General features: G+C 37.7%; 1 protein-coding gene across 2 annotated transcripts; it reads right to left on the bottom strand.

The window, feature by feature from the left end:
* Positions 1–3687: 3687 nt before the first annotated feature.
* LOC104594841 (zinc finger (CCCH-type) family protein) lies at positions 3688–14502 on the bottom strand. Of its 2 annotated transcripts, XM_010255346.3 has the most exons (15): positions 13762–14502; positions 12857–12949; positions 12441–12773; positions 12241–12313; positions 9948–10080; positions 9675–9828; positions 9413–9496; positions 8559–8681; positions 8176–8349; positions 7956–8090; positions 7631–7726; positions 6535–6870; positions 5135–5178; positions 4794–5036; positions 3688–4050 (listed from the first exon to the last, which is right to left on the bottom strand). In XM_010255346.3, exons 1-15 carry the CDS (start codon positions 14350–14352, stop codon positions 4044–4046), a joined length of 2619 nt encoding a protein of 872 aa, XP_010253648.1. In that variant the 5' UTR covers positions 14353–14502; the 3' UTR covers positions 3688–4043. The 2 variants fall into 2 exon arrangements, with proteins under 2 accessions (XP_010253648.1, XP_010253649.1); XM_010255347.3 differs by lacking the exon at positions 3688–4050 and having other exon boundaries at positions 4619–5036.
* Positions 14503–24360: the final 9858 nt, after the last annotated feature.

Raw genomic sequence — 24360 nt, 5'->3', positions numbered from 1 at the left:
GAGTCAAGAGTTGAGTTGCAGTGTACAATACAACTCCCCTTCTGTCATTCACCTATCCACCTAAGTAATTAAGATTGAATGCTTGATGCAGAATTGCAGATGACACCAATTTTTTCACACCACACCACCATTGATCTGAATGGTTGAACAGCTGAACCAGACAACTGACAGGATCTTGGTTCTTTGACACTATATAATGAGCGAATCCACGGTGATGAACAACATATAATTGTTTATAAATGTTTAATGTTAGAATTTTGATGGTTCTTTAACAAAAATGAATACGCATTTTTTTTTCTATTGTCAGATCTTCCTCTTCTTTTATCCCTTTTTTCTCCATCTAAGTGCATCATGAGCAGGTTCAGTCATCATAGTTTCATCTCATCAATCGATCTTGAGTGCCCATTTGTGAGTGTTTTTCACGCACTGCCTTCTGAAGTTGCAAGGTAAACCACACAGAAAGCCAAAGATAGGCTTACATTAGCTGAGGCATCATCAGTAACTTCTTGGAAGCAACCCAGCCAGCACAACTGAATCAACATTAAAGCCCTCCCAAACAGGCCCTGAAGAAGGCAGAGAAACCAGCTGAACCAAAGTATCAGGGCAGGGATGCACCATGAGGTTCCCTGGTCCCTAACCAATAAAGAACACTAAACTCCAATTGTTTGAACACATATTAGCGGTGAGCATGGGCTGGTTCGGTTTGGTTCCATGGTAGAACCTGGAACCTATCCTCTAGGGGTCAATTCTAGGTTTTTGGAACCATAACCTATTCTGTGAAGGCCAGTTTGATCTTGGTGGTTTTGGGGTCAGTCAGTTCCAAGGTCTGCCTGTGAATCCTGTTCTTTGTTTACTCTCTCTCTTAAAAAAATGAAACATGTCCTTTAAAAGTTGATTTCAATAATGATAATATATAATTTAAAACTTATATTATATTTATTGATTAAATTGAATAACTTAATATGTAAAGGGAAATTACCTAAAACTCACCATGAGCTTTCAGCATTTCTCTTAAACTCATCACAACTTTTCAAAACATCTAAAACTCACCTTCCATTAGTGTATGTTTCTTAATAGAGGTGTCCACATCAGCAAAAATAACAATTTTTATGACCAAATCACCCTTGAATGGCGAGTTGGAGGAAAAGTGTCTTTTTCATTTTTTAATTTTCTTTTTTTACATTTTAGTGTTTTGTTATAACTTCTAATGTTTTTTTACATTTTTCTATTTTCTACAATCTATAAAATTTTCTGTATTTTTTGTTATTTATTTAAAATTTCTGTGTTTTTCTATATTTTTGGTGTTTTTTCTACAATTTTTATTTTTTGATTTTGTTTTTCAATTTCAATAGTTTCTATAATTTGAAAATAATTTTTTATTTTGTGTGCAATTTCTGTAATTTTTTTTTTTGCAATTTCTGTTTTTTATGTATTTTATATTTGAAAATATTTTTTGAGCTTTTTCCCTTTTTTCATATCTAACTATTAAAATATATGTATATATTTTATATTTTTCTATGAAGGTTAAAATGGTAATATATTAACAGCCGTTAGCCTCTTTAACATCAAGTTAGTGACTTGGTGAGTTTTAGACATTCTGAAAAGTTGTGGTGAATTTAAGAGAAATGTTGAAAACTCATGGTGAGTTTTTGACAAATTTCCATATGTAAATTATTATAATATATTAACATGTGGTTTAAAATTTATCATATTATAATTTAAATTTTGTAAATTTTACCTTTAACATTATTTATTATACAAATTCAAATATTAAAATAAAAAAACAAATGATCAAATTAGTTAAGTAACTCAATGATCAAGTGAGACCATGACTTTTGTAACAATGAATGTTTGAATTCAAATTTTCATATTCTTAAAAATATTTTAGAGTTTATTTCAAGGCAGGTTCGATTCCAAGGCCAACCAAGGCAGTTCATTGAGTCAATTCGGGTAGGGTAAACCCCTAGACCCTGGAATCAATCTAGGTAAAAATTGGTTCCAAGGATTTGAAACCAAACCCTACCCTATAATAAATTAGGTAGAGTCAATTCCATTTGATTCCGAATAAAACCTACCCATTTACTCACCTCTAACACGTATGGCTTCCCTCCGATGCTCGACTGTTTTTAGATTTTGGAATGAGTCACTTCCTCCCACGAAGAAATGCACCCAACCGCAGAAGCAAGATCACTCCATTTTACATAAAACTCCAAAAGGAAAGGGTTTGATAATACAACACAACTTTCATAATTGATATAATTAGAAGGCAATTTCTATGATACCAGAAAGGTATTAAAAGATTTAAGATGAGCGAATATGCCAGTTGATTGGTTAGGACTATTATGATATGAGCGAATGATTATCAGTTTTTCATCTATCATGCCTCTTCGGTATCACAGTGGGACACTGAGAAAATATCACATTTAAAAGTATCATGCCTCTTTGGTATCGCAGTGGGACACTGAGAAAATATCACATTTAAAAGGGTTAAAAGGATCTCCTGCACTCGGCCTAGTATATGCTGGGGTGCGCTTACCACTCAAAACATTCCACATCATACTTCCCCTGGGCCATGGCTATTCTAGTTGAAAAAACAAAGAAAAAGAAAATGCCATTAACAAGTCACAAGAATGGAATTCATTTGAAGCGATCTGTTTGTTTTTTTTGTTTTTTTTTTCAAGTCAAAACTTTCCCATTGCTTATAAAAACCAATGACTGATGAATACCTGTATTTTGTTATAAAAAACAAAACCTATATTGCTAAAAACTGATGAATACTTGATATTTCTTTTCCCCTCTTTTGTATGTGGCTTAATGTTGCAAAGAACCCTTGAGGAAGAAGGATCGATGGGCAAAGAACAATAGCTTCCATCTGTCTTTTATCTGCAATTGTAATGGCATTTGGCATTCCTTATTTTAAGGATTTATCTCCTTTTTGCAGTTAAAATGCCCTTATGAACTTGAGCTTTTAAATGCAGAAAAGAGTTAAGTCCTTGAAATAAGGAATGCAAAACTGCACTTTTTTTGTTTCCTATACTGTTTTTCTCTCGAAATAGACGGGTAATAACCAGAGCTTTCTACTTTTCTTTTATTTTTTAAAGTTAAAAAATATATAAAAAAAAAAAAAACAGAAAAAACTTACCGCTAGTAAATCTCACACATGTGAGCGGGATTGTCATGAGAATGTGGCATTGTTTCATTGAAAGTGCAACACAGCATACACGAAGCCAAGTACAGGATATGGACCCTTGAGAGAAGAAATCTGTTCTAATGCAGTCCATGAGCTATACCCCATGTGATGTGATGAAAACAGATGAGAACTGAACCCGGAACGACGTACAAGCATGATAAAATTTTTCCCTTGCCTTGCCAACCCAGAAACTAGAATTCTCTATAGACTTACGAGCGCAGGATGATACAATGCCAATCAAGGGCAATGCCATGTCTTTTGTTCTTAGTGCTTGACACCCACATATACGGAACTGACTTGACGCATTGAAATTGGCTAAGTATTAACATAAAAGTAGACATTTCAGCTATACTTTTACCTTTTACCATACTCAAAACACTTAGGGCCTGTTCCTTTGCTCTAAGGTCTCACATCTGAAAGTGCAATAATTACAGTAAGAGATATATTGATATTGGTAAACTTTTCTTTCCTTTGAACTCTGAATGCAGAGAATGTTGTTGAAATTGTCAAATGTTCATTTTAACCCCATATATGAAAACTTTTATTTGTCTTTTGGGGGTATCATTAGAAAACAAAAAAATTGTAAAATTCCACTTCAAGAGATAAGAAATAAAAGGAAATGAACACTCATTTTTCTCTTAAAGTTATAAAATTCCTCTTAAGAGATAGAGTTAAGAGGAAATGAACAGACCCTTAAAATATTCAAAACATCACCTGACAAATCTGTCCATTCCAATGTCACCGACAACCATTAAAGATTCAAAACATCATTTCCTGACTATTTCTGGGCGTGTTAACATGACTAAGAGACTCCCATCAACCCGTCAATGCAGGGCCCAGCATTAGAGTCCATCTACAATCTACACAACCAAGACAACCCGGTGTTTGTCATAAATCCCTAGCCTTACAACGTGGAAATTGGAAGTTTGGAACACACACCAATGAACAAGCTTTTAAGCTATACTATGGAATTGTGGTGTCAACAGAATTTAGATGAGAATTTGTTACCCTAGAGATACATATTACCTAAGCATTCTAGTCTTGAATTCATACCGAACAAATATCAGAGAACATAGTTTAAGATGCTAAAGAAACCTTTTGATTTCACAGTGTTTTTAACTATTATCACTACGTATTCCTGGTGCTAATGCCTCAAGTTCTTTTTTTTTTTTGGTAAACACAGGAGGGACTACACACTGACATACGTTAAAAAGGTCAAAAGCCTGTGTATTTACATACTGACTCTATGACATATTATGATACCTTCAATCAGTAACCCGGGTGAAGGTGCCAGCTAGCCTGCTGGTAAAGTCTCTGGCTGATTGTAGCAGAGACCTGGGATCGAGTCCCTCCTTCACCTGCGATGGGGGCCTTTGGTGTTTGGGGGAGGGCAACCCCCTATTGCAGCCCATTACCAAAAGAAAAAAGTAACATCAAAACTAACACTGTTGAAGTTACATATATCAAATTTGAAATTTCTGCAAATGTATCATTGAAACAACAGATTCAAGAGGTCCATCTTGAATTTCTGCAAATGTATCATTGAACTTACATATATCAAAATTTAAGCTACTGAGAAATACTAGTAGGGGTCCATCTTTACCTCTCAAGAAGCATAACCATTTCACAGTGTTGAGTGTGTGGGAAGAGATCAACAGCCATTGCTTTGACAGGATGGAAAGGCTCTGAGCTGGGCATGGACTTGGTCCTATGTCGTGCCAAACCTGCACTGCTCATTTTCCTCCATCCCCTGTTGTTCTTGTTCCCTTTCTCAGGTTTATTGGTAGATGGTGTGCAGAGCTCAATAGCATTTGCCACTAAGCTCTCGGGATTACAGGAGATATAACTGAAAGAAGAGAAAACCAGGTGAGATGGTGATTCTTGGAAAGCTCATATTTGATCAAAGCAATCAAAGAATAGGTGAAATCATTCATGGAAACTCACACAAGACGTCGCAGACGTGGATGAGTCCGTAAAGCTTTGATCACCTGCATGTCACATAAAACAAGTTATCATAACTCAAAACTCATCCTCTGGTTTACATGACTAGGCTTACATTAAAGAGGAATAACTAGAAGGAAACAGGAGAATTGCGGCAAGTCAAATTATGTGGTCCAGACTCTACATGCAGTGGCCACCATGAAAACTTTTCATATAAAGAATCTTAAAATATCAATCAGTTAGGACTTAAGAGCTTGACCAGTCTGAAACAACTAAACTCGACAAAGCTTTATCTCAATTATTTGGGGATGATACATTAAACCCATTTCACCATCAGCCTACAAGGGAAATATTCTCTATTTAATTATACTTTTGCATGTCCTCTCACTACTTCAACCCACCTTCCCTAGTTCTTTTAGAATCCTCAACTTGCATCAGATCTTCTTTCTTATTGGTGTCATAGATTAATAGAAAAATAAATAGAAATATATAACATGGATTTCTTATAAAAATTAAAAAAAAAAAAAGAAAAGAATGTGCCCATAAAATTGCAGTCAGCCTTCACTAACCCATATTGGCTAAAATAGTAAACTGGATGGCTGACAAAACACCTGATATTTATTTAATTAAATATTAATATAGGGGAGTAACTGCAGCACATAGCATAAGTCTGAAGAGCAAATATTTTAAAAGACAAAAACACCCCTATATGGTGATTTGTTTCACTATAAACAAGGATCTTTTGTCTTTTTCATTGGGGATGTATAAAAAATGAGATGTGCCCAAATTATTACCCTTCTTAATTTCATCTGTACATGCAACACATATTGATCAAAAGGGAGAAGGCTACCACTTTTTATTGATAAAAATAAATAAAAACCTCTTTTCACCAACAAATTATTACAAACCTAAAGTCAAAAAGATTGGTTAAAAGCACTTGAATCAAAACTTGTTTTAGCTCCCATTTGGAAGGGCTTCTACAGTGAAGGAGCTGCTTTAGAGAAGCTACCTGAGATAGCTTCACCAGAAAGTTGATTTTACGGCTCATGTAAGCCTACTTTTGGCTTTCTGTATTTTTACCGAACATAGATTCATGGCATTCTGGGTTCCCCAGCCCATCTAATGCTATAAGCCACCATATGAAAGCCCTCCCAATAGGGCACTTAAACACCTATCCTAGTTGCTTAAAACCAGATTTAACTGCAAAATAGTGGATATTTCCCAAGTAAACAACAGGCAGGTGCATTTTGTATCAATAAGTGTCTTTTATTCTATTTCTTCATTTTCTGGGGAGAAGAGGTACTTGCTGCTTCAAATCCATGCAACATGTTAGTGGATGATTTTTAGGTGAATTTTGCCAAAGTCCGAACACAAGCATCATATAAAAGGCAAGTGTTACTTACAACAGGGTGAAGTCCAACTCGTGGAGGATCAACAATGGCAACTACATCTTTATATTGCTGCACTGTTTTACTCGTATCTTCTGAAATGCAGCTCCTCTCAATTGGACCTTCAAGTTCCTCACTACCATTATTTGGGCATCCAGAAGAACTTGTATCATCACCTAATTCATGGATTCTGCTCTCTTCAAGATCTGCTCCATTGTCCACAGATGCAAGATTCTCTAGATCACGCAAATCATCTTTACCATTATCTTCAGAGATAACATGAGGACTTTCATCTTGCTTGGAAGGCACATTTAGATACTCTTTCAATAAAGATCCCATCACATCTTCGGCCTTATACAAAACAAGTTTCAAAATATGCAATAAATACAGGATTAAAACAACTGAAAAGAAAAATTAGCAAAGTTAGCTAATCTGTAATCCCCTACCCTCTCTCACAATATAAATATACTAAATCATGTCAGGTTATTCTAGTATAGTAGATACCATTGAACAATTTTATCTGTAATATTAAATTGAATGGAATCATGTGATCTTAAGGCATTTGCTATAATTTTGCATGTTAGCTTTTATTTATCAATCTCTTCCAGTCTTTAATAACTTATTTCTAGATAAATAAAAGGTAGGATCATCATCATCTAAGCCTTATCCCAACTAATAAAAGATGGGAACACGTCTCCGAAATAGTTAATTAAAGGAGGAAATATAGGCTATCCAACATACAAACCAGAGTGGATGGTTCAAAAGGAACTTTCTAGACAGAAACTTGGGCACATGCTTCACCAAACTTTCAAAATTTAAAAGGTTTGTAACACAGTTTGATTTTTTTTTCTTTTGATTTTACCAGGAATTTTCAGAAATGATACAAGTAAGCTCAATAAAGTCTCACCTCAACCACACAATGTGTTTTACAGAAATGAAGTCCCTCATGATTCAAACATGGTCTTGTTCAAGTTCAGCACATTCAGCATGCTTGTGAATCATGAGGGTCCAGGAAATCATGATGGTCCAACAGTTCAAGAACAGGAGGATGAATGGCTCAAGCATGTATAAAATTAAAACTTAGAATTAATGGTGCAGGTCAAGATATCACCTTTGCACAGATAAACCTGCAGTTCTTTATGCCATTTATCTCTGCATTTCTTTGTGCATCAGAAACTGCAGAAGCATTCATTTCAATGCCAACAACCTGGAACAGTTTCAAGTTAAAAAATGTCATTTCCAAGAGAAAAAGTCAGCAGGATATTTGGTTATTTTTAATCTATAAAATGGAAAGGAGAAATCAAATAGTCTCTTAAAATATTATCCAAGGACACTGTAACTTCTGAGAAGAAATAAAACACTGATAGGTATAAAAAATTTTGTCCCAAACACTGTAACTTCTGAGAAGAAATAAAACACAGGTTTCTGAATATTACCATACCAACTCGATGTGCTAAAGTCAGGCCAATAGTTCCAGTCCCACAACATATATCAAAAAGCAAGGTATCAGGACCCAAACCTGCCCAATCCCCAGCAAGTGAATACAGCTTTTCTGCAGCAAGGGTGTTGACCTGCAGTAATGTACCACTTGGAACATAAAGTTTTTCTTTCAGAAGATTTGAAGAAATGGAATGTACAAAAAGAAGAGCTTCTAACTTGAAAAAATGCAGTTGGAGATATGCTGAAGCGAAGGTTGCTAATGTAATCATGAATTCTAGCTTCAACAGTGATATCATTGGCATCTGGACCAGAAGTGGTTTCTGCCTTTGTTATGGATAGTGTACGCAATGGAGCATCAACTGGTGCAGCATTTGATATTCCTGTGTGGTCCTGAATGAGAACCAAACCACCACATAAGCAAAGAGGTGGCACCTTAAAATTTGTTAAAATCAATGTATCAGATCCCCTGAATCTAACAGACCACAAATATAGTCTATCACTAGCTACCTCTGACAAACAAGAACAGGGATGGCTAGGATTACTCAAATATTCTTTTTTATCAGCAACAATGATCAATGAATTGTTTTTATCAGTAGCACCTGAACTACCAACACTGTTAGAGGTAGAGGGGGAGAACTTTCAGCAGCTTCAAGAGCAAGACTTTGAGCCATTCTCTCAAATTCAGTTGTTACTAATTCATCATCAAAGCCTGATGAGCAAACCTGCATATTATAATATAACATGATTAAAAATTGAAGAAGTTTAAATAACATGACTTGGACTAGATAATGGAAGAGACCCCAATAAATGTGAAACTTGGCAGAAAACCTGTTTAAACCTTTCAAGTTGAAAAGGCTTATATGCCTTTGTTCTGCTATGCAAACTGTTGAACACTGTATTAGGTTTGAAGTACTTGATTGAGCCTCTTCCTTTGGGTTCTAAAAGAATTAACTGACCCCTTTGTTCTTGATATTGAGTAAATTGAGCAAATCTACCAACTTATGTAAGTCATTTCTGGTGTTAGTTAATGGGACAAATGGAATTGCAGGACTTCTTTTATTTTTATCCCCCACAAGCAGGGCTGAGGCAGACTCAACAATGTATATCAAATGATGTGCGACCAAAATTATATACATTCATTAGCATCATTATCAGTAACTCTTGCCATCTCAGGTGGAGTGAATTATACAATATCATTTTTTTGATAAATTATACAATATCATTTTCTCATCTTTGAAAGTGCAAAAAAAAAACAGCCAATCACCTTGGTTAAACTTTTTAAGGGTATGCACGAATTCACATTAGACAAAATTCTTGCCAACAGTAATATTGGACAGCCCACTTGAAGGTGGGAGCAGATGAGCCCTTGATATATAGAAAGGGCAGAATCAGGAACCACAGTAATCCTAAAACTTCAAGTTTCTCAATTGCAAAACCACAATAGACAGCAAACCTGAATCATAAGCATAACTTCTGAAATATTGGACTCGAGAGCTGCAACCTCAATTGTCTCGCCTGGACTCCTGCCTTCCCTAACCTAATTAATTTAAGAAATATTAGCTCTGTGAATGTTAAAATGTTAAAGAGAATATACTTAAATTATAATAATGGAATAAAGGACTACATACATTAATTCCATCTACTGTGCATAAGAGTTACAGTTTAGCATGATGAGAAATTCATTATTTCTAATCATGGAAACTAAAAAAACTTACTGTTAATTGACGCCAGAAGCCAGTATTATTGATTCTGTTCCACAATGGTAAGCTTGAATGCTGTAGAAACTCCTGAAAGATAGCAGCAAACTTGCAAGCTATTTTAGAAATATTTGGGCAGTCCACAGGTTCCTCTACTGCAGTTACACCGTCCCTGAAAAACCAAGTTCTTTCCCTGTTTGTAAACAAATACCAAAGAAAATACTGCATAGGTGCCCCTAAAAACCTGCATGAGATTGCAGCTTTAGAAATAGGAATCAGCAAGAGACCAACCTAAAGTTTCCAATCATAAAGCCCACAGTTGGTTTCCCCATAAAAGAATATCCAACTGAGAATTCACACTTATTTCGATATCCATTTACAAGTGGTGACTCAAGTATTCCCTCGAGTTTGCATGGAAGACCACCTGCAAAATTTAAAATGCTAAAAGGATAATATGAATTCCATGTGCTTCAAGAAAGTATCAATCATCATGACAATAGAGTTGACATGATGCCTTGACAACTATATTATTTCATATCATTGACAATGAGCAATAAATGACATCCATGAGACCTGAAACTGTAACAGCATAACCATTTTATAAAGATTAAGAAAAATGTACAATGGGTTTGCTTTACTTAAAGATCTAATACACAAACACCCACAAACCAAAATATTATCTAAATGAACTAAAAAAATGACTTCCATCAGACTAGAAACTACACCTTTTAACATTAGATGCACATGTTTGTCCATATAAACATTGTTAAATAGGGTCTTAATTGAATTGAATTGTGGTAAATCCAGGTTCAATCATATTTAAATGCCTACCTTAACCAATTGAAATTGCTTACCAAAAAGAAACAGTTGAAATTGAGATGTTATGACCTGATCCATTAAAAGACTCAAGGCCAAGGTCCATAGGAATCTTGAGTTATCGGCTATGTGGTTTCTAAATCAACAATGACCAGTTAAGTTCTATTTTTCCTTTTATTCTTATTTTTTATGTATTGGCATTTCTAGTATGCATAGAACCATGTTCGTTTCAGTCATGGGGTCACCATCCTTCTAGTCTTTCTTTTTATGTGCCTTGGTTTGCTTTATCGCTTTATTCAGTTTAAAAGTCTTGTTTGCTTATTATTAATTACTTCAACTTCAAAGCTTTGCTACTACAATCTTGTTATATTTTTGTTAGTGCACTATCGGTTGGCTGGATAAAAGGATATAATGTTGAATTAAATTTCTGATTACTAATTAAAGGGGGAAAAACACCTTTATTAATGCAGGGAATAATTTAGTCAGGTTAACTTTAAGATTGGACGAATGAAGGAAGATTATATACACTTTTTCATATCCTACTTACAGAATCTTTAATAAAGAAGATTTTTTTTTTTTGATAAACAAAACTTGCAGTTTTTCACTGCTGCCAATCTTGGATTTGAGGCTTCCACCATCTAGAGTGATTCTTAAAGATTCCTAGAGTGATTCTAGATAATCTATCTGTGCTTTAGATACTGTGATTTATAATTGCAGGTCTTATGTGAACGATTTGGCAGGCGAAAACTGATTTAATACTTGGACATATCATATACAAGTATTAAACTTTGCTATATGACTGCAGGTTGTTCATGATTAATTTGCCCATTAAAACTTATATGATACTTGGACTGATTATATACAGGCTTCAAGATTCAGGCCCTCCATCACCCAAAAACTTGGTCACATCTTAGGGAAAGCCTAGCATCCACAAGAGAAATTCTAAGTCTTCCAGCCACCTCCTACTAAGCCCAGTAATCACTCCATTTATGCCTTTTGGCTTTTCTTAATTCCCTAATCCACCTTCCAAATTTTATCCAATTTCTCTTAAATCATTAAACCTTTATCTGCCAAATTGGAGTTCAACCAATAAAACATGATATCTACCCAATAATCCCCACATTCTAGAAGCTAAGTGGCACTATAAATCCCAATTGTCCCATTCAGCTATCCCTTCACCCAAACCCTAATTCTTGTCGTAATGCCTTCCCTTTGAGTCCCACATGACTAGATATAATACATGTATCAAAGCTAATTGCTTTTCTGAAGTTAAATTGCATAGTTGCTTTCAAAAATAGATCCTACAATAATCCACTCCATAGGACAATCAGTGCATTTCTCAGGCAGGAAGTAGCCAAGTTCAAGAATATACTGCAAAAATCTGTCTTCCCCTCCTCCCCCTTCTCTTTTTCACTTTTTTATTTCTCCACTTTATGTTTGGCCTTCACACCATCTGTCCTATGTATAAGCAGTATGGCATGACAAAGTGCTGTATTTTAAGTACAGCATTCTTCAACCAAAGTCAAAATATATCAAAATGAGGACATGGGCCTGTAAGTTGGTAAAGTCATAGGGTTCTGCAACGGTGAAATTGGGCCAAAACTGTCTTAATTGGTTACCCACTAAGATTCCCATCTCCCCCCCCCCCCCAAAAAAAAAAAAAACAAAAAAAAAAAGAACAAAATCCGGGAGGGGGAGAATTGATGATGACCATGTATTGAATGGATATTTTAAAGAGCCATCTATGTAGAAGTTTAAGTAATATTACCTATATCCCTAGACTTGAGAATCCATTCTGGGAGAGGAATACCTTCTGGACAAGCTTTACGTGCATTACGAGTCTGCAAGGAAAAGCTCCAAAAGTTCAGTTTGAGTGAAAGCAATATGCTACAAAACTTAGATCTAGAATGAATATCTTCCCCAATAATTATGGCATTGAAAAGAGAAACAATGGAAGGCATCTCTCACAAGTTTTTTAAGAGTTTGCATTAGTGAGTTCTTCTTGTGTTCCAACTGATCAGCATAGGACATGTGAGCAAGGGGAGTCACAACATCACAGGCATTTCTTGCTTTTGCAACTAAACCATCACCCATTAACTTGTCCATTTCAACAGTATCATTATTCTCACAACCATTTATAGAGGCAGAAACACTAGAATCATCGGTGCCCAACAAAATTTCAGTTGCTTGCCCTGTTCCTTCAGAGACAGAGATTGTCGATTTAGCTTTTTTCTCAAATGACCGTGGAAGGACATCAGCAACCTTTATTTGCTTATTTCCGATAGTTTTTCCGCCAAGTATCTGTTACATTTGATAATATGAGAATATGGTAACTTATTTTCAAGTTCACAGCACTAACATTAAGATAGAAGGGCAGATGATACCTCAATTGCATTTTTAACTTGTTCTGTATTTTCAAAGCTCACAAAGCCAACAGTCATACCCTTCTTCTTCTTAGCCGTCTTATAGAGAATTCCCTGTCCAAAGAAATAATAACAATCAGTGTACGGTCAAACAATAACAACCCTCTTCAGATAAATGCAAACTTGCAACACCGATTATGTCAACAAAAAAAAAAAATTGCATGCATGCATGTGTATTAAATTCGGGGTTGGTGCAATGCAAGGCATGCACCTAAAAAAAATTCAGGTAACACCTACCAAAAAAATAAGAAAAAAAAACTCAATGCAGAACACATACAAATCTAATTTGTAAAAGAAATAAAAACCTGTTTGCTGAAATGGTCAGAGTATCGAGCTATTAAAACAAAAATTATAACCTTCCATGCTCACGTCCCACAGTCTAAATTTAGGGTTGATTGATTGATTCATCAAAAATAATAACATGCCAGATGAAGCACACCGTACAAAATGAGCCTGGCCATACCTAAGACACAGCTCAGACCTAGTAAGGATCTAAACTATAAAAATTAAAATTACAAAATCGCAAAGTAAAAGGTTGAATAATGTGTAGATTTCAAATGTTTCTTGCATAGGAATTTCCATCTTATACGCATGCTTCACATTTGTACTGAGCTATCCAATTTCGATCTGGGACTTCTTTTACCTAGCTCAACCAAATAATGATTATAATCCTAACAGATCAAATTCAGTCCCTACATTTACCATCTCAAAGCAAATAATTTTTCCCGAACAAATGCATAAACTATCACTCATCAAAATTCCCTGGCTTTAAAGATTAGAAGGACAGCATTTAACTTTAATCTAAACTGAGCTTTTTTTGGCAACAAATTCCTAAATAAGAATTCAGAATTCAAAGACCCACTTGCCTGCTCGTCGAGATAACTCTTCAAATTGTCGGAGGCCCATTTGCGTGGGAGATGCACTACGCATTTATCACGGGCAGGATCCGACGAATCAACGAAAGCGTCCGTCATAAGAACATTAACCTCTGCATCGGAAGTTTCGTTTTTCTCCTCATTTTCGGTTTTCAAGAGCTTCTTCGCCCTCTCCGAAGTTGGGTCCCATGAGTTATCCGGCCGAGGCCGCAGCTCTTCTTCGCCGTGGGCATAGCGACAAGCGTCTCCATGGCTGCAATGCCCAGATTGGCGTCGAAAATACGAACAAAGGCTCGTCTTCCACAAGGGATGAAGGGAACTTTTTGTTCCCTCATTCTCTTCTTCTATATCTTCTCTCTTTCGTTTCCCAGCCGACTCCTGACCTTCTATTGATTGAGAAGACGAGGGTTGGACTTCTTCATCGGCTGCCGTTGCTTCTCCTGCTTCTACTAGGTTTTCTTGTTGCAGTTGCTCGAAAGGTTCGGCATCGTTCGTTGACTCGGTATTCAATGGTTTAATCTCTTCGAGAGACGGGTTCAGAGTCTCAGCTGCCGAGGCATTGTTCCCGGGTGAATCCGCCATTGATGAATTTCGTTACCTCTGAAGTCTGAAACTGAACGTGCACAATCCACTACCAGTGTTGACAAAGCCTTTGCCAAGCCACGAAGAGGGATTTTAGTGGGGTTTTTCGCTCGAGCAAGGCCTTTGCCTTGCCAAGCCACAGGCCATAGCAAACGGATCGGGATCGAATCGGACCATATCCAAATCATCGGATCAACTTCGAAATCGAGTTTAGGTAAACGGCATTTGCAATCTTAGGCGGCACATCCATTGAAAATGTTCTCAATGCACGCTGAGATATGCATATGGGGCGATTTTGGGGCGGGTTCTATCGGGGTAGATGTGAATGCACTCTCAAAAACTTGCCCTTTTGTTTTCTAAGCTTGCCATTACATACCCTCTACTCTTTTTTTTGGTAAATTTTTTAAACTACCCTTATTATTTAGTTAATTGACTAAGTATACTCTTACTGTTTGAAAATTGACTAACACTACCCTTATCTTTCTGACAATTGACTAACTCTTCCCTTATCGTTAACGTTCGTCAACAGAAAAGCAAAAAAGACTATTTTACCCTTTCTTCTTCTTCAAATTTTCAAAATAAAACAGAGAACGGGGAGAGAAACACTTACTCTCTAAAACTGATAGTTTGATTCTGATCCATAGAGAGTGAAAAAAAAAACAAATAATAAGAGAGAGAATGGCAATTCCTCAACTCGTGCATTCCCCATCTTCAACTCTCACTTACAGATGGAGAAAGAGATTCCCCAGCTCAATCCTCTCTCTTACGAAAAAATCGATCATTACGGGTTTTTTTAAAGTTGATCTTTGGAAGGTTAGGGGGTGTGGTGTTTCGTGAGATAAGCCGGAGGCCGCCGCTGCGCTCACAGCTAGATAGAGAGGATCCGCCCCAACTCTACGCCTATGCTCAAATTAAACTGGAATTTCCCATCGCTACTTAGGCATGAGCAACCTGATTCATCCTTCTTCGTTTTATCCCTTCTCTTCTTTCCTTATTTTCCTCCGCGCCACTTTTGCAATCTCTCTCTACTCATCTTCACTTCTGCTACCATTTCTATTATGGGTTTGAGATCAGAAAGTTGTTTCTTCAGGTTCTGCTACTGCTTTTAAGATCTCTACTATCGTTAACATCTCCGGTGGCTCTCATCGGAGTTATCTCAAATCTGGGTTCAGATACAATACAATCATTTTGTTCTCTCGGATCTCCACTGTCGTCGATCTCTCCGGTGCCTCTTATCGGGGTTATCTCAGATATGGGTTTCTCTGAAAAACACTACGCTGGCTCACCCAAATCCAACTAAGGAAGAGAGAGAGATTAAAAGTCAATATGATTTGATGATTTCAATTGTTTGATTAAGTTTGAACGGTATATTAAATCAGCGTCTAATCTTTTCTACTCTCTGAAAAATAACCAGGTGGTTGCACACAAGCTCTCGACGGTAAAGAATGCAGACCAAATCGCAGTGGTCAATGGAGGTTCCATTATTGAAATTGGATCTCACATTGAGCTCATTAACAAAACAAACGATCATTACACAAGGCTGGCAAAATTACAGAGGCAGGTCAGCTACGATGATACTGAACAAACATCTAAATTATGCCATATGTCTTCATCGGTTGCAAGAAGTAGTGCTGGCCGGTTGAGTATAAACAAGAGCCCCTCTTCATTCGTGTCACTGTTTCCTGTCAAGAATCCGTTACCTGTGTCTTATCCCCCTCCCTCTTTCACTCGGCTTTTGCAGTTGAATTCTCCTGAATGGAAAAACAGTGTCATGGGAAGCCTCTCTTTGATTATCTTCAACGTAGTCCAACCCGTTTACGGCATAACCATTGGTGGCATGATCTCTACCTTTTTTCCTCCAGAGCCATGAAGAGATGCGTACACGGATCTAAACATACTCCAAGTCTTCTCCTCCCTCTCCCTCATCTCCATACTCCTTAGAAGTCAAGGTTTTGAGGTAAGAAATTTGAAAAGAGTGGATCTTTGTTACTTTGTTTCGTTGTTTTCTTTTAAATTTTCTTCTATTTTTTTTTGTCTATTTGTCATACTATAAGCTTTTTCAAATGTTGAGTTTGGCAACGAAGAAACAGGTAGAGAAAATTTGCTCTGTCGTTTGATTTATGGCAGAACTACTATGATGAGAAGGGGAAGACTCGTCGTGAACTAGTGGTCAATGTGTGGGCAAGAGAGAGAGTGGGGGGGAGGATTGAGAATGGAGAGAGAGACAGAGGTGGAGCGAGAGGTCTTAGAAGAGAGAGAGAGAGAGAGAGAGAGAGTGGGGGGGGGGGCTCAGGGTACAAGGGGAATATTGGGTTTTGAAAAAATTGTATTGGTCACGTACAGTGACACGTGCATAGATATTGATGGAGCATTAATGGATGTTAACATTAAGGGAAGAGTTAATCTATTGTCAAAAACAATAAAAATAGAGTCAGTCATTTTTCAAACAGTAAGAATACACTTAATCAATTAGCTAAACCATAAGGATAGTTTAAAAAATTACCCTTTTTTTTAAGTCCATACCCTCTACTATTCAGACCTAAGAGGGTGGTTTTTATTCTTTAATGATTTTTGAGATCTAAGAGTGTGAGGCTGGGTGCCTGGGCCTAATTATAGATGACCCAAGGCCCTTCAGCCAGGCTTATCAAAAAAGGCCTTTCAGCCAAGCCCAGATAGTGGACATACATGAATATTTTAATTTCATCCATACGAAGGTATTAAATTACACTGTTCTTGTAAGCTTGTCTACTGAAGTGAAGGGCGGAGCACTCCAAATGTTGATAGTGAGTAGATCAAGGGTTTATTGGCCCAGTCTCCGCCAACCGCCATGTAATTACGTTGGGATTGGACAATCTTGGTCTAATCCTAAACCTAGGTATATGCATATTAATGCAGCTGCCAGTTGTTCTAACTGCACGTTTGGAGGATTTTCATGCAGCAGCAGCTCTGGGCTTTAAGATTTAGGCCCACCAGATAGACCATACGTCATGGTTGGTGAAAAACTGGAAAGCCCAGATTAGCTGTTTTTCAGCCAGAATATGGCTTTCGCATGAATTTTCTTTTTAGACTTCTTTTAGTGGATTCACCAAAACAACTCAACCAGAGCTTAGCTTCATTCTCTCCCAAATTTTGGATTTGCAAGGTGGGCCCCACTCAAACAACCTACAAGTAATGTTCGGCCAAAAAACGATGGCCTTCTGTTGAAGTTTTCACTGAATAGATTCTCCAAAGTTTGCCAGTTTGGGGGAGGGCTAAAGCACAGCAGCTTCTCGCTGTCCGTGTGTGGGACCCAAATGGATAGCCTATGACCAGTGTGGTTGGTGAAAAGTCTGGAGAGCCAAGTCAGATGTGGATTCATCCAGTTGAAGAGCTGTCTGATTCGGCCTATCCGAAGCGTCTTGCCAAGATTATTTGACATACCTATTACCTCACTTCTTTGACAGTTAAGCCGGTTGTCAAAAAAAGCATAGTTTATCTTCAGTTCAATCGTTCCAAAGCGTGGATGCAAAACTTGAGACCCCTCCCAAACGGGTTTAGAGACGCTATCATGAAGTTCTGGCGATCAAAAGCCACAACCTTGATCAGGCTGGGAGTGGATAGTACGACTTGGGCAGTTGGGCAGGCATCGGCCGGGGTTAGGCAAAGTATACAAGAACATAGGTCTTAAGCCAGGAAAATGGGCCAAGCCCAGAAGAATTGAATTGAACTACGTTCAACTTAAGTAAGGACTTTGGCAAACTTTCAAACATACAAATGTACAATCAGCCGAATTGATCATCCTTATCGGGCTTCTTGGGCTGTAATACACTACACGTATCCATGCGAGACTGAGGTGGCGTTTGATAAATCTGAAAAGTTAAAAAGATATTAAAAGTGTCTGAAATCTGAAAAGGGGTACAGATGCTTTTCTACTTTTTAGATGATCTGAGTTCATAAGTTTGTTTGTGTTGAATCAACCCTTTACAATCTTAAATTTACTGATTTTATTATTTTACCCCTGAAACATACTATTTGAAAATGTTGAGTTTATTATCTCATAAAAATAATTTTCAACCTCAAAATAATATTGAAACATTACAAATAAACAATAATAAATTAATAATTAATAAATGAAATGATTAAAATTAAAAAAAAAATAATTAATGACTATAAAAATATTAAAATAATTAATAATTTACACAAATAAAAAATTAATGAAATAATTAAAAATTACTAGTTAATAAAAATAATTAATAAATAATAAGAATAATTAATGTTTAATAAAAAATAGTAAAATAATTTATAACTAATAATAATTACAATTATAATTATAATTTATTAATTATTATTACTCACCCAAGCGGGAAGACAGGGTAGCGAGAAAGAGAGAGTTGCAAATCCCCATCTCCGGCCTCCCTATCTTTTTGTCTTCCTTCTTCATTCCTCTATATTCTTTTTTTGTTCTTTCCTCTTCATCTCCAGCCTCCCTATCTTTCTTCTTCATCTTCTCAGAGAGTTGCAAACCCCCATCTCCGGCCTCCCCATCATCTTCTCAGAACGGTCTCCATCCGTTCTCTCTCTCTTTCCCTCTCTTTCCTCTTCTTCTTCCTCTTGGCATTTTCCTCATTCTCTTCTCCTATTTTTCATCATTGCCACTGCAAGTTCTCCGCCTCCTTCTCTTCCTTATCTTCTCCTCCTCCTCCTTCCTTAACAGTTCGCCCTCCCCTATCTCGCCTCTGCAATTTCAGGCAACGACAGTTCTCCGCCTATTCCTCTCTTCCACTCTCTCTCTCTCTCTCTCTCTCTCTCTTCTCCCTGTTTTCGTTCGCCTGTCAGATTTCGCTGTAGAGAGAGAGGTGTTCTTCCTCCTTGCGAAATGATTAGGTTTTTTGGATTTGGGGGTAATCAAGGGTAGTGTGTGTCATTTCTAAAAAAATAGAAGGGTAGATTCGACGTTGCACCAGCTCTGAAACGCGTTTAAGCATGTTAAGAGCCGATTCAAGGTCTATTATTGTCAAATATGAAAATAAGATTCAGACCATATTTAAGAGGTAAAACCAAACAAGAGATGAGATAGAGTAACATTTTCAGATTCAAACCTCTAAAAAGTGACAGCCTTATCCATGCACTCAGCACATGCTTGTGCAAAGCTAGGGACAACTGCTGAAAGGGGCAATTAACGGGCTGCTGTTGCATGCTAAATGCCTAAATTATGATGATGAGGAACGCACCTCAACTTGCTTTGCCATTTTTGGTAGAAAGAAATGGGGGAATTTCATAATGATCCAAAATTCGTAGAGGCTTTGACTTAGGAGTAACAACTCCGTGGTTGAGTTGAGTTTGCCGGTTTGGTCACATGACACATCACATGGCATTCCCTGGTTGGATCATGAAAAACGGGGGAACCCATGGGCTTTTCGAGTCCCAGTTAAAGGATGATGGTTTCGGCAGGTTTTTCATGGGCTCAATGGATCAATTGCCCAGTTAACTAGCAAAAGTGGACCCGTGGAGCATTGCCGTTTTTATTCAATTACTCTGATCGAGTCTTACAACATTACTTGCAGTAAATATTTTATTTTTCAAGCAATCAGTGACGTGGAGAAAGCTATCAAACAGGCTAGAAAGTTTATGTGCATGAACACGTCACTTGTACGCCCAAAGAAGGGATCACACAAGACGACTAAGTCGCCTTTTGAGAGTTATTATTGGATAAATAAGTGCTTATGGGTAATTGGGTATTTGGTGAAAAAACATTCTTTCCAATGGGATAGTATGGGTATTTTGAAAAATTATATGGTCGATCAATACATACCAAAAACTCTATAAGCACTATTGAAAAAGTACATACAAACAAGTCAAAATTTTGTGCTTCTTCGAAAATGACTTATGTCGAGGTAATCAACTTAGACCCTATTTGTGAACACTTAAAATAAGTATTTATCTGGCAGGATCACACAATAAGTGAAAATGAGTGAAATAAGCACTTAAAAATGATAAAAATTATACTGCACTCCACCTCATAATTCTAAATTCCATTGTGAACCTACAATAATTCAAAATTTCAAATACCCCCACCTATAATACCAATAGGCCCAATACCTGTTTGTGTATTGACATCAATTCCAAACTAGCACCTACCCCATCTATCGGTAGAGCTAAGATTTGTTGGGATGAATTGAACAATAAAAACCTCTAAAAAAAAGACAAAATTGACTGGATTAAGTGCTTTTTCAATAAGAATTTATTTATTTTCTGGGGCAAGATTGTCCCCATTGTTTTGTTGTTCATTTTTCATGAACTACCCCCATTTCAAAACAAAACTATTGTTCACTTCCTTCTCCAACAGAGACCCAATTTGAGTCTTTCCCAAACCACCACGGCCTTTCTCTCATTGTTTTGTTTTGTTTTGTTTATTTTTAAAATTTCCCTTTCATTTCTTCTCCCGCCTTTTCTATCCTTTTTTTTTTGTCTTCCCCTCCTCTCCTCCTTTTTTTTGGGGTATTTGGTGCAATGCACATCACTAGACAACCCCCCTTTTCCCCAAATTGATGATTATAGGAATCAATTCCATATCAATACTGAAATGAAGTAGCTAACATACCAACAAGCCACCCTTTGATTGATAATTGAATTAGGATTATAATTGCTATTTCTACAAATACAAGAAATTATGGAACAAGTGATTCACCAAACAAACACAAATAGTATAAGTGATTTAACAAAAGATCTCCCAAATACTTTACTAAACCACTTATTTAGCAAGTATAGCATTGATTAATTGCTTAACACTTAATTTGTGGATGCTAAACACCCGGGTTTGTTTCCCAAAAGTCTTCCGACCAATAATAGAATGGTGAAGGAGGATGGACTAAACAGCATATTTCATGGTTGCTAAGATGTGCCTTCTGTCTCATTCTGAGCACTAAAATTATGTTACGTCTCACCAGTAGCAAAATGATGATGAAAGTTGAAGCCAGACTCTTCTTTAAAATAATAAATTAATTAGCTTAAATAATTAAACATATTTCTTTTTGATCATGGGGAATAAGTAATGACATGTATAAATATTATAATAATCTGCAATATTGCACTACTACCTGTACTACTACTCATACTAACTGCATAAATGATTGGTGTGGTGGTGGTGGTATTTTCTATTTTGTTGGAATGGGTGGTGCCGTCTTACGGAACGCAGTTGCTGGACGAGGGCAGGAGGACTGGGGGGGTTTTGTTTAAAATTTAATGCTTAATTTGTAGGGCTGACGGAACAACTACATATTCCGTTTGTCGGGCTGACGGCGTATCTATTATCTAAATATCTAGTGTGTGAGATTCATGGCAGGTACAACAAAAAGTGAAAGCTCGCTCATTCATTATTTCCTCAGACCAAACATAAGACAAAGTTATTCCACGTCCATTCCCATGCTTGGTGTCTTTGGTGTTTTTGGAGGGTGACCCGGTGGCCCCACCGCCACCTTCACCGCCACCATATGTTAGTGGTGGTGCAAAACTAAATATGCCTAGCTAGCTACCTCACTTGTAGCTCTAGAAAATATGGCTGCAATAATCAATTTAACACATCAGATAGGATCGAATATTTGTTTAGATTCAAAATACTAAATTAATTTAAACATTATATGTCTTTAATAAAACAAACTAAAAATGCCTAATGTTTTTATTATATCATGAACAAAAAAAAAATAATTTGAAAATTACTTTCATGAAAGTTGAAGTCTTGAATTTGTATTGATTTTCAATAAATATACAACATTCGAATTAACTTTTTTGGCTTTGGATAAAAAGACTACTTTAAATTGATAGATATATTTTAAATTGGGTTCTACGGTTTTCTAGAGCTCCCAAGTTGGAAGAGATCCCAACTTGGAAGTTGCATATTGATCCATAAGAATGGCAACCAGGTGGATTTGGAGTGGGGACCATACTCCTTATCTTTGACCTCAATTTTGAAATAAATCCTTTAAATTTTTTAATTAAATTTATTTTAAAAAATATATTTATTTAAATAAGAAAAAAGTTTAAAATGTATTTTTATACATATAATATACATAATATTATATATGTATTTTTTTTAATATTTAATATATAATCAGAGTTGGAAACAGAACAAAAAATTTACTCCCATCATCATCTCCGTGTTGCCGAGCTCGATGGGCCCGGAGTGCTGGTAGTCCGCTGCTGCCAGTGCGCCGAATCGGTTTTCCACGAGTGGGAACTTCGGTTTGGAGCCCCGAGGTGCCGATCTCGCGGGCGAGGTTCCCGACCCGCCTGCGAGCTGCGAGGCGGGGATGACTTTTCTTTCTCTCCGGTCTGGGGACGAGGCCTGGCTGTTTGGGTGGTTCTGGGGCCTGGAAGCCTTTCCTTGGTGGAGGCACCCATCCTGCGGATAGGCCTTGACCGGCTTCGGAGCAGGGTGGCGAGGTGGAAGTAGTGGTTGGTTCGGTGGCAATTGGGGGAACTGCTGTTGATAGTGATACTGGGAGAGGTTGTGCAACACTTGGTGCTGGTGAAGCTGGTGTTGCTGGAATTGTTGCATCTGGGCTTGCATTGCCCGCATGCACTGCATTAGGTCGTCCAACCGATTTTGGCTAGCTGCCAGGGGGACGGCGGTTGGTTCAGTGAAGGTAGTCTCGATGGGGAGAGGAAATGGGATGTTTGTGGCAGGTAGGTTTACAGGCGCCACTGCTTGTGGCGTATTCAGATTGGGAATTCCGTCCACCGAGAGGGGGATGGTGAACTGCCCAACACACACCACGGGAACTTGAGGCTGTTCCCCGGTGGTGTTTGTCTCTGTGCCGCGTCCGGCGTTGCTGGAGGAGGCCATGAGTATTGAGTTTTTCAAAGAAGAAGAAAGGGGTATGAAAGTTTTGGAGGGAGGCCTTTTGAAGCGTTCCCACAGACGGTGCCAATTGATGATGCACAATCCGGCCGATCTTAGCTGTCAACGATCTTGCCTCTGAACTGGGTGGCAGGACTTGAAACAGAGGGAGAAGAGAAGCTCCGAGGAGAACCCGGTGTAAGGGCTCCGAAGCTCAAGTTAGAGTCTTTCAAAGGCAAGATAGACCAGATAGCGCAAAAGTTAGCATACCTCGTTCCTGGGGGGTAGGAGCCTTTTATAACCACCTCGTGCACTCACTTCCAGGCTTCCGTCAGATCGGGCATGATTACTTTTGAACTCCTGCCAATTCGGATGTCATTTCCTCTAGCCGGACAGAACCGCCACTGCTCCTTTTGTCGGAGCCGTCTCTACGGCTAGTAACGACGGTGGCAGGTGGCGGTAGCAGGAGGCCGTTTGAAGTGCGGCTGTCAGGCATCAGATCCCAAATCAGTCAGGTGCGTCGCCCTTGGATACGGACGTCCTTGGCGTCAGGTACGTTTGGTTAGCCTGGTGTTTTGGAAGCGAAGTGTTGGAGTGGCGAGCGAGATGTCTTGAGTTCGGTTTGGGGAGTGTTCCGAGCTGCCATGGGCCAGCTCGGGTCACAGCTTTGTGAGGCTTGGGGCCCAATATAGTTCGTGCTCCTTGCAGGGAGCTTGGGTTCTCAGTAGGGAGCTCGGGTTCTTAGTAGGGAGCTCGGGTTCTTAATAGGGAGCTCGGGTTCTTAATAGGGAGCTCGGACTCCCAGTAGGGAGCTCGGGCTCCTAGTAGAGCGATCTGGAGTTCGGGCTCAGTAGTGAGCTTGGACTTGCTTTCGATGTTCGCTTCGGGCGCTCTACTGTCCCGAGTTGCTTGTTTTTGCCACGTGTCGGGTGATTGCGAGGTCAGGCCAAATTCCCCTTCATCAGGGACCATACTCCTTTGACCTCAATTTTGAAATAAATCCTTTAAATTTTTTAATTAAATTTATTTTAAAAAATATATTTATTTAAATAAGAAAAAAAGTTTAAAATGTATTTTTATACATATAATATACATAATATTATATATGTATTATTTTTTTATATTTAATATATAATCAGAGTTGGAAACGGAACAACAAATTTACTCCCATCATCATCTCCGTCTTCGATCAG

Source organism: Nelumbo nucifera, chromosome 2 (genome assembly GCF_055504915.1).
Source record: "Nelumbo nucifera cultivar China Antique chromosome 2, China Antique-T2T, whole genome shotgun sequence".
Classification (NCBI taxonomy): domain Eukaryota; kingdom Viridiplantae; phylum Streptophyta; class Magnoliopsida; order Proteales; family Nelumbonaceae; genus Nelumbo; species Nelumbo nucifera.
This window is presented reverse-complemented; position numbering and strand designations above follow the sequence as displayed.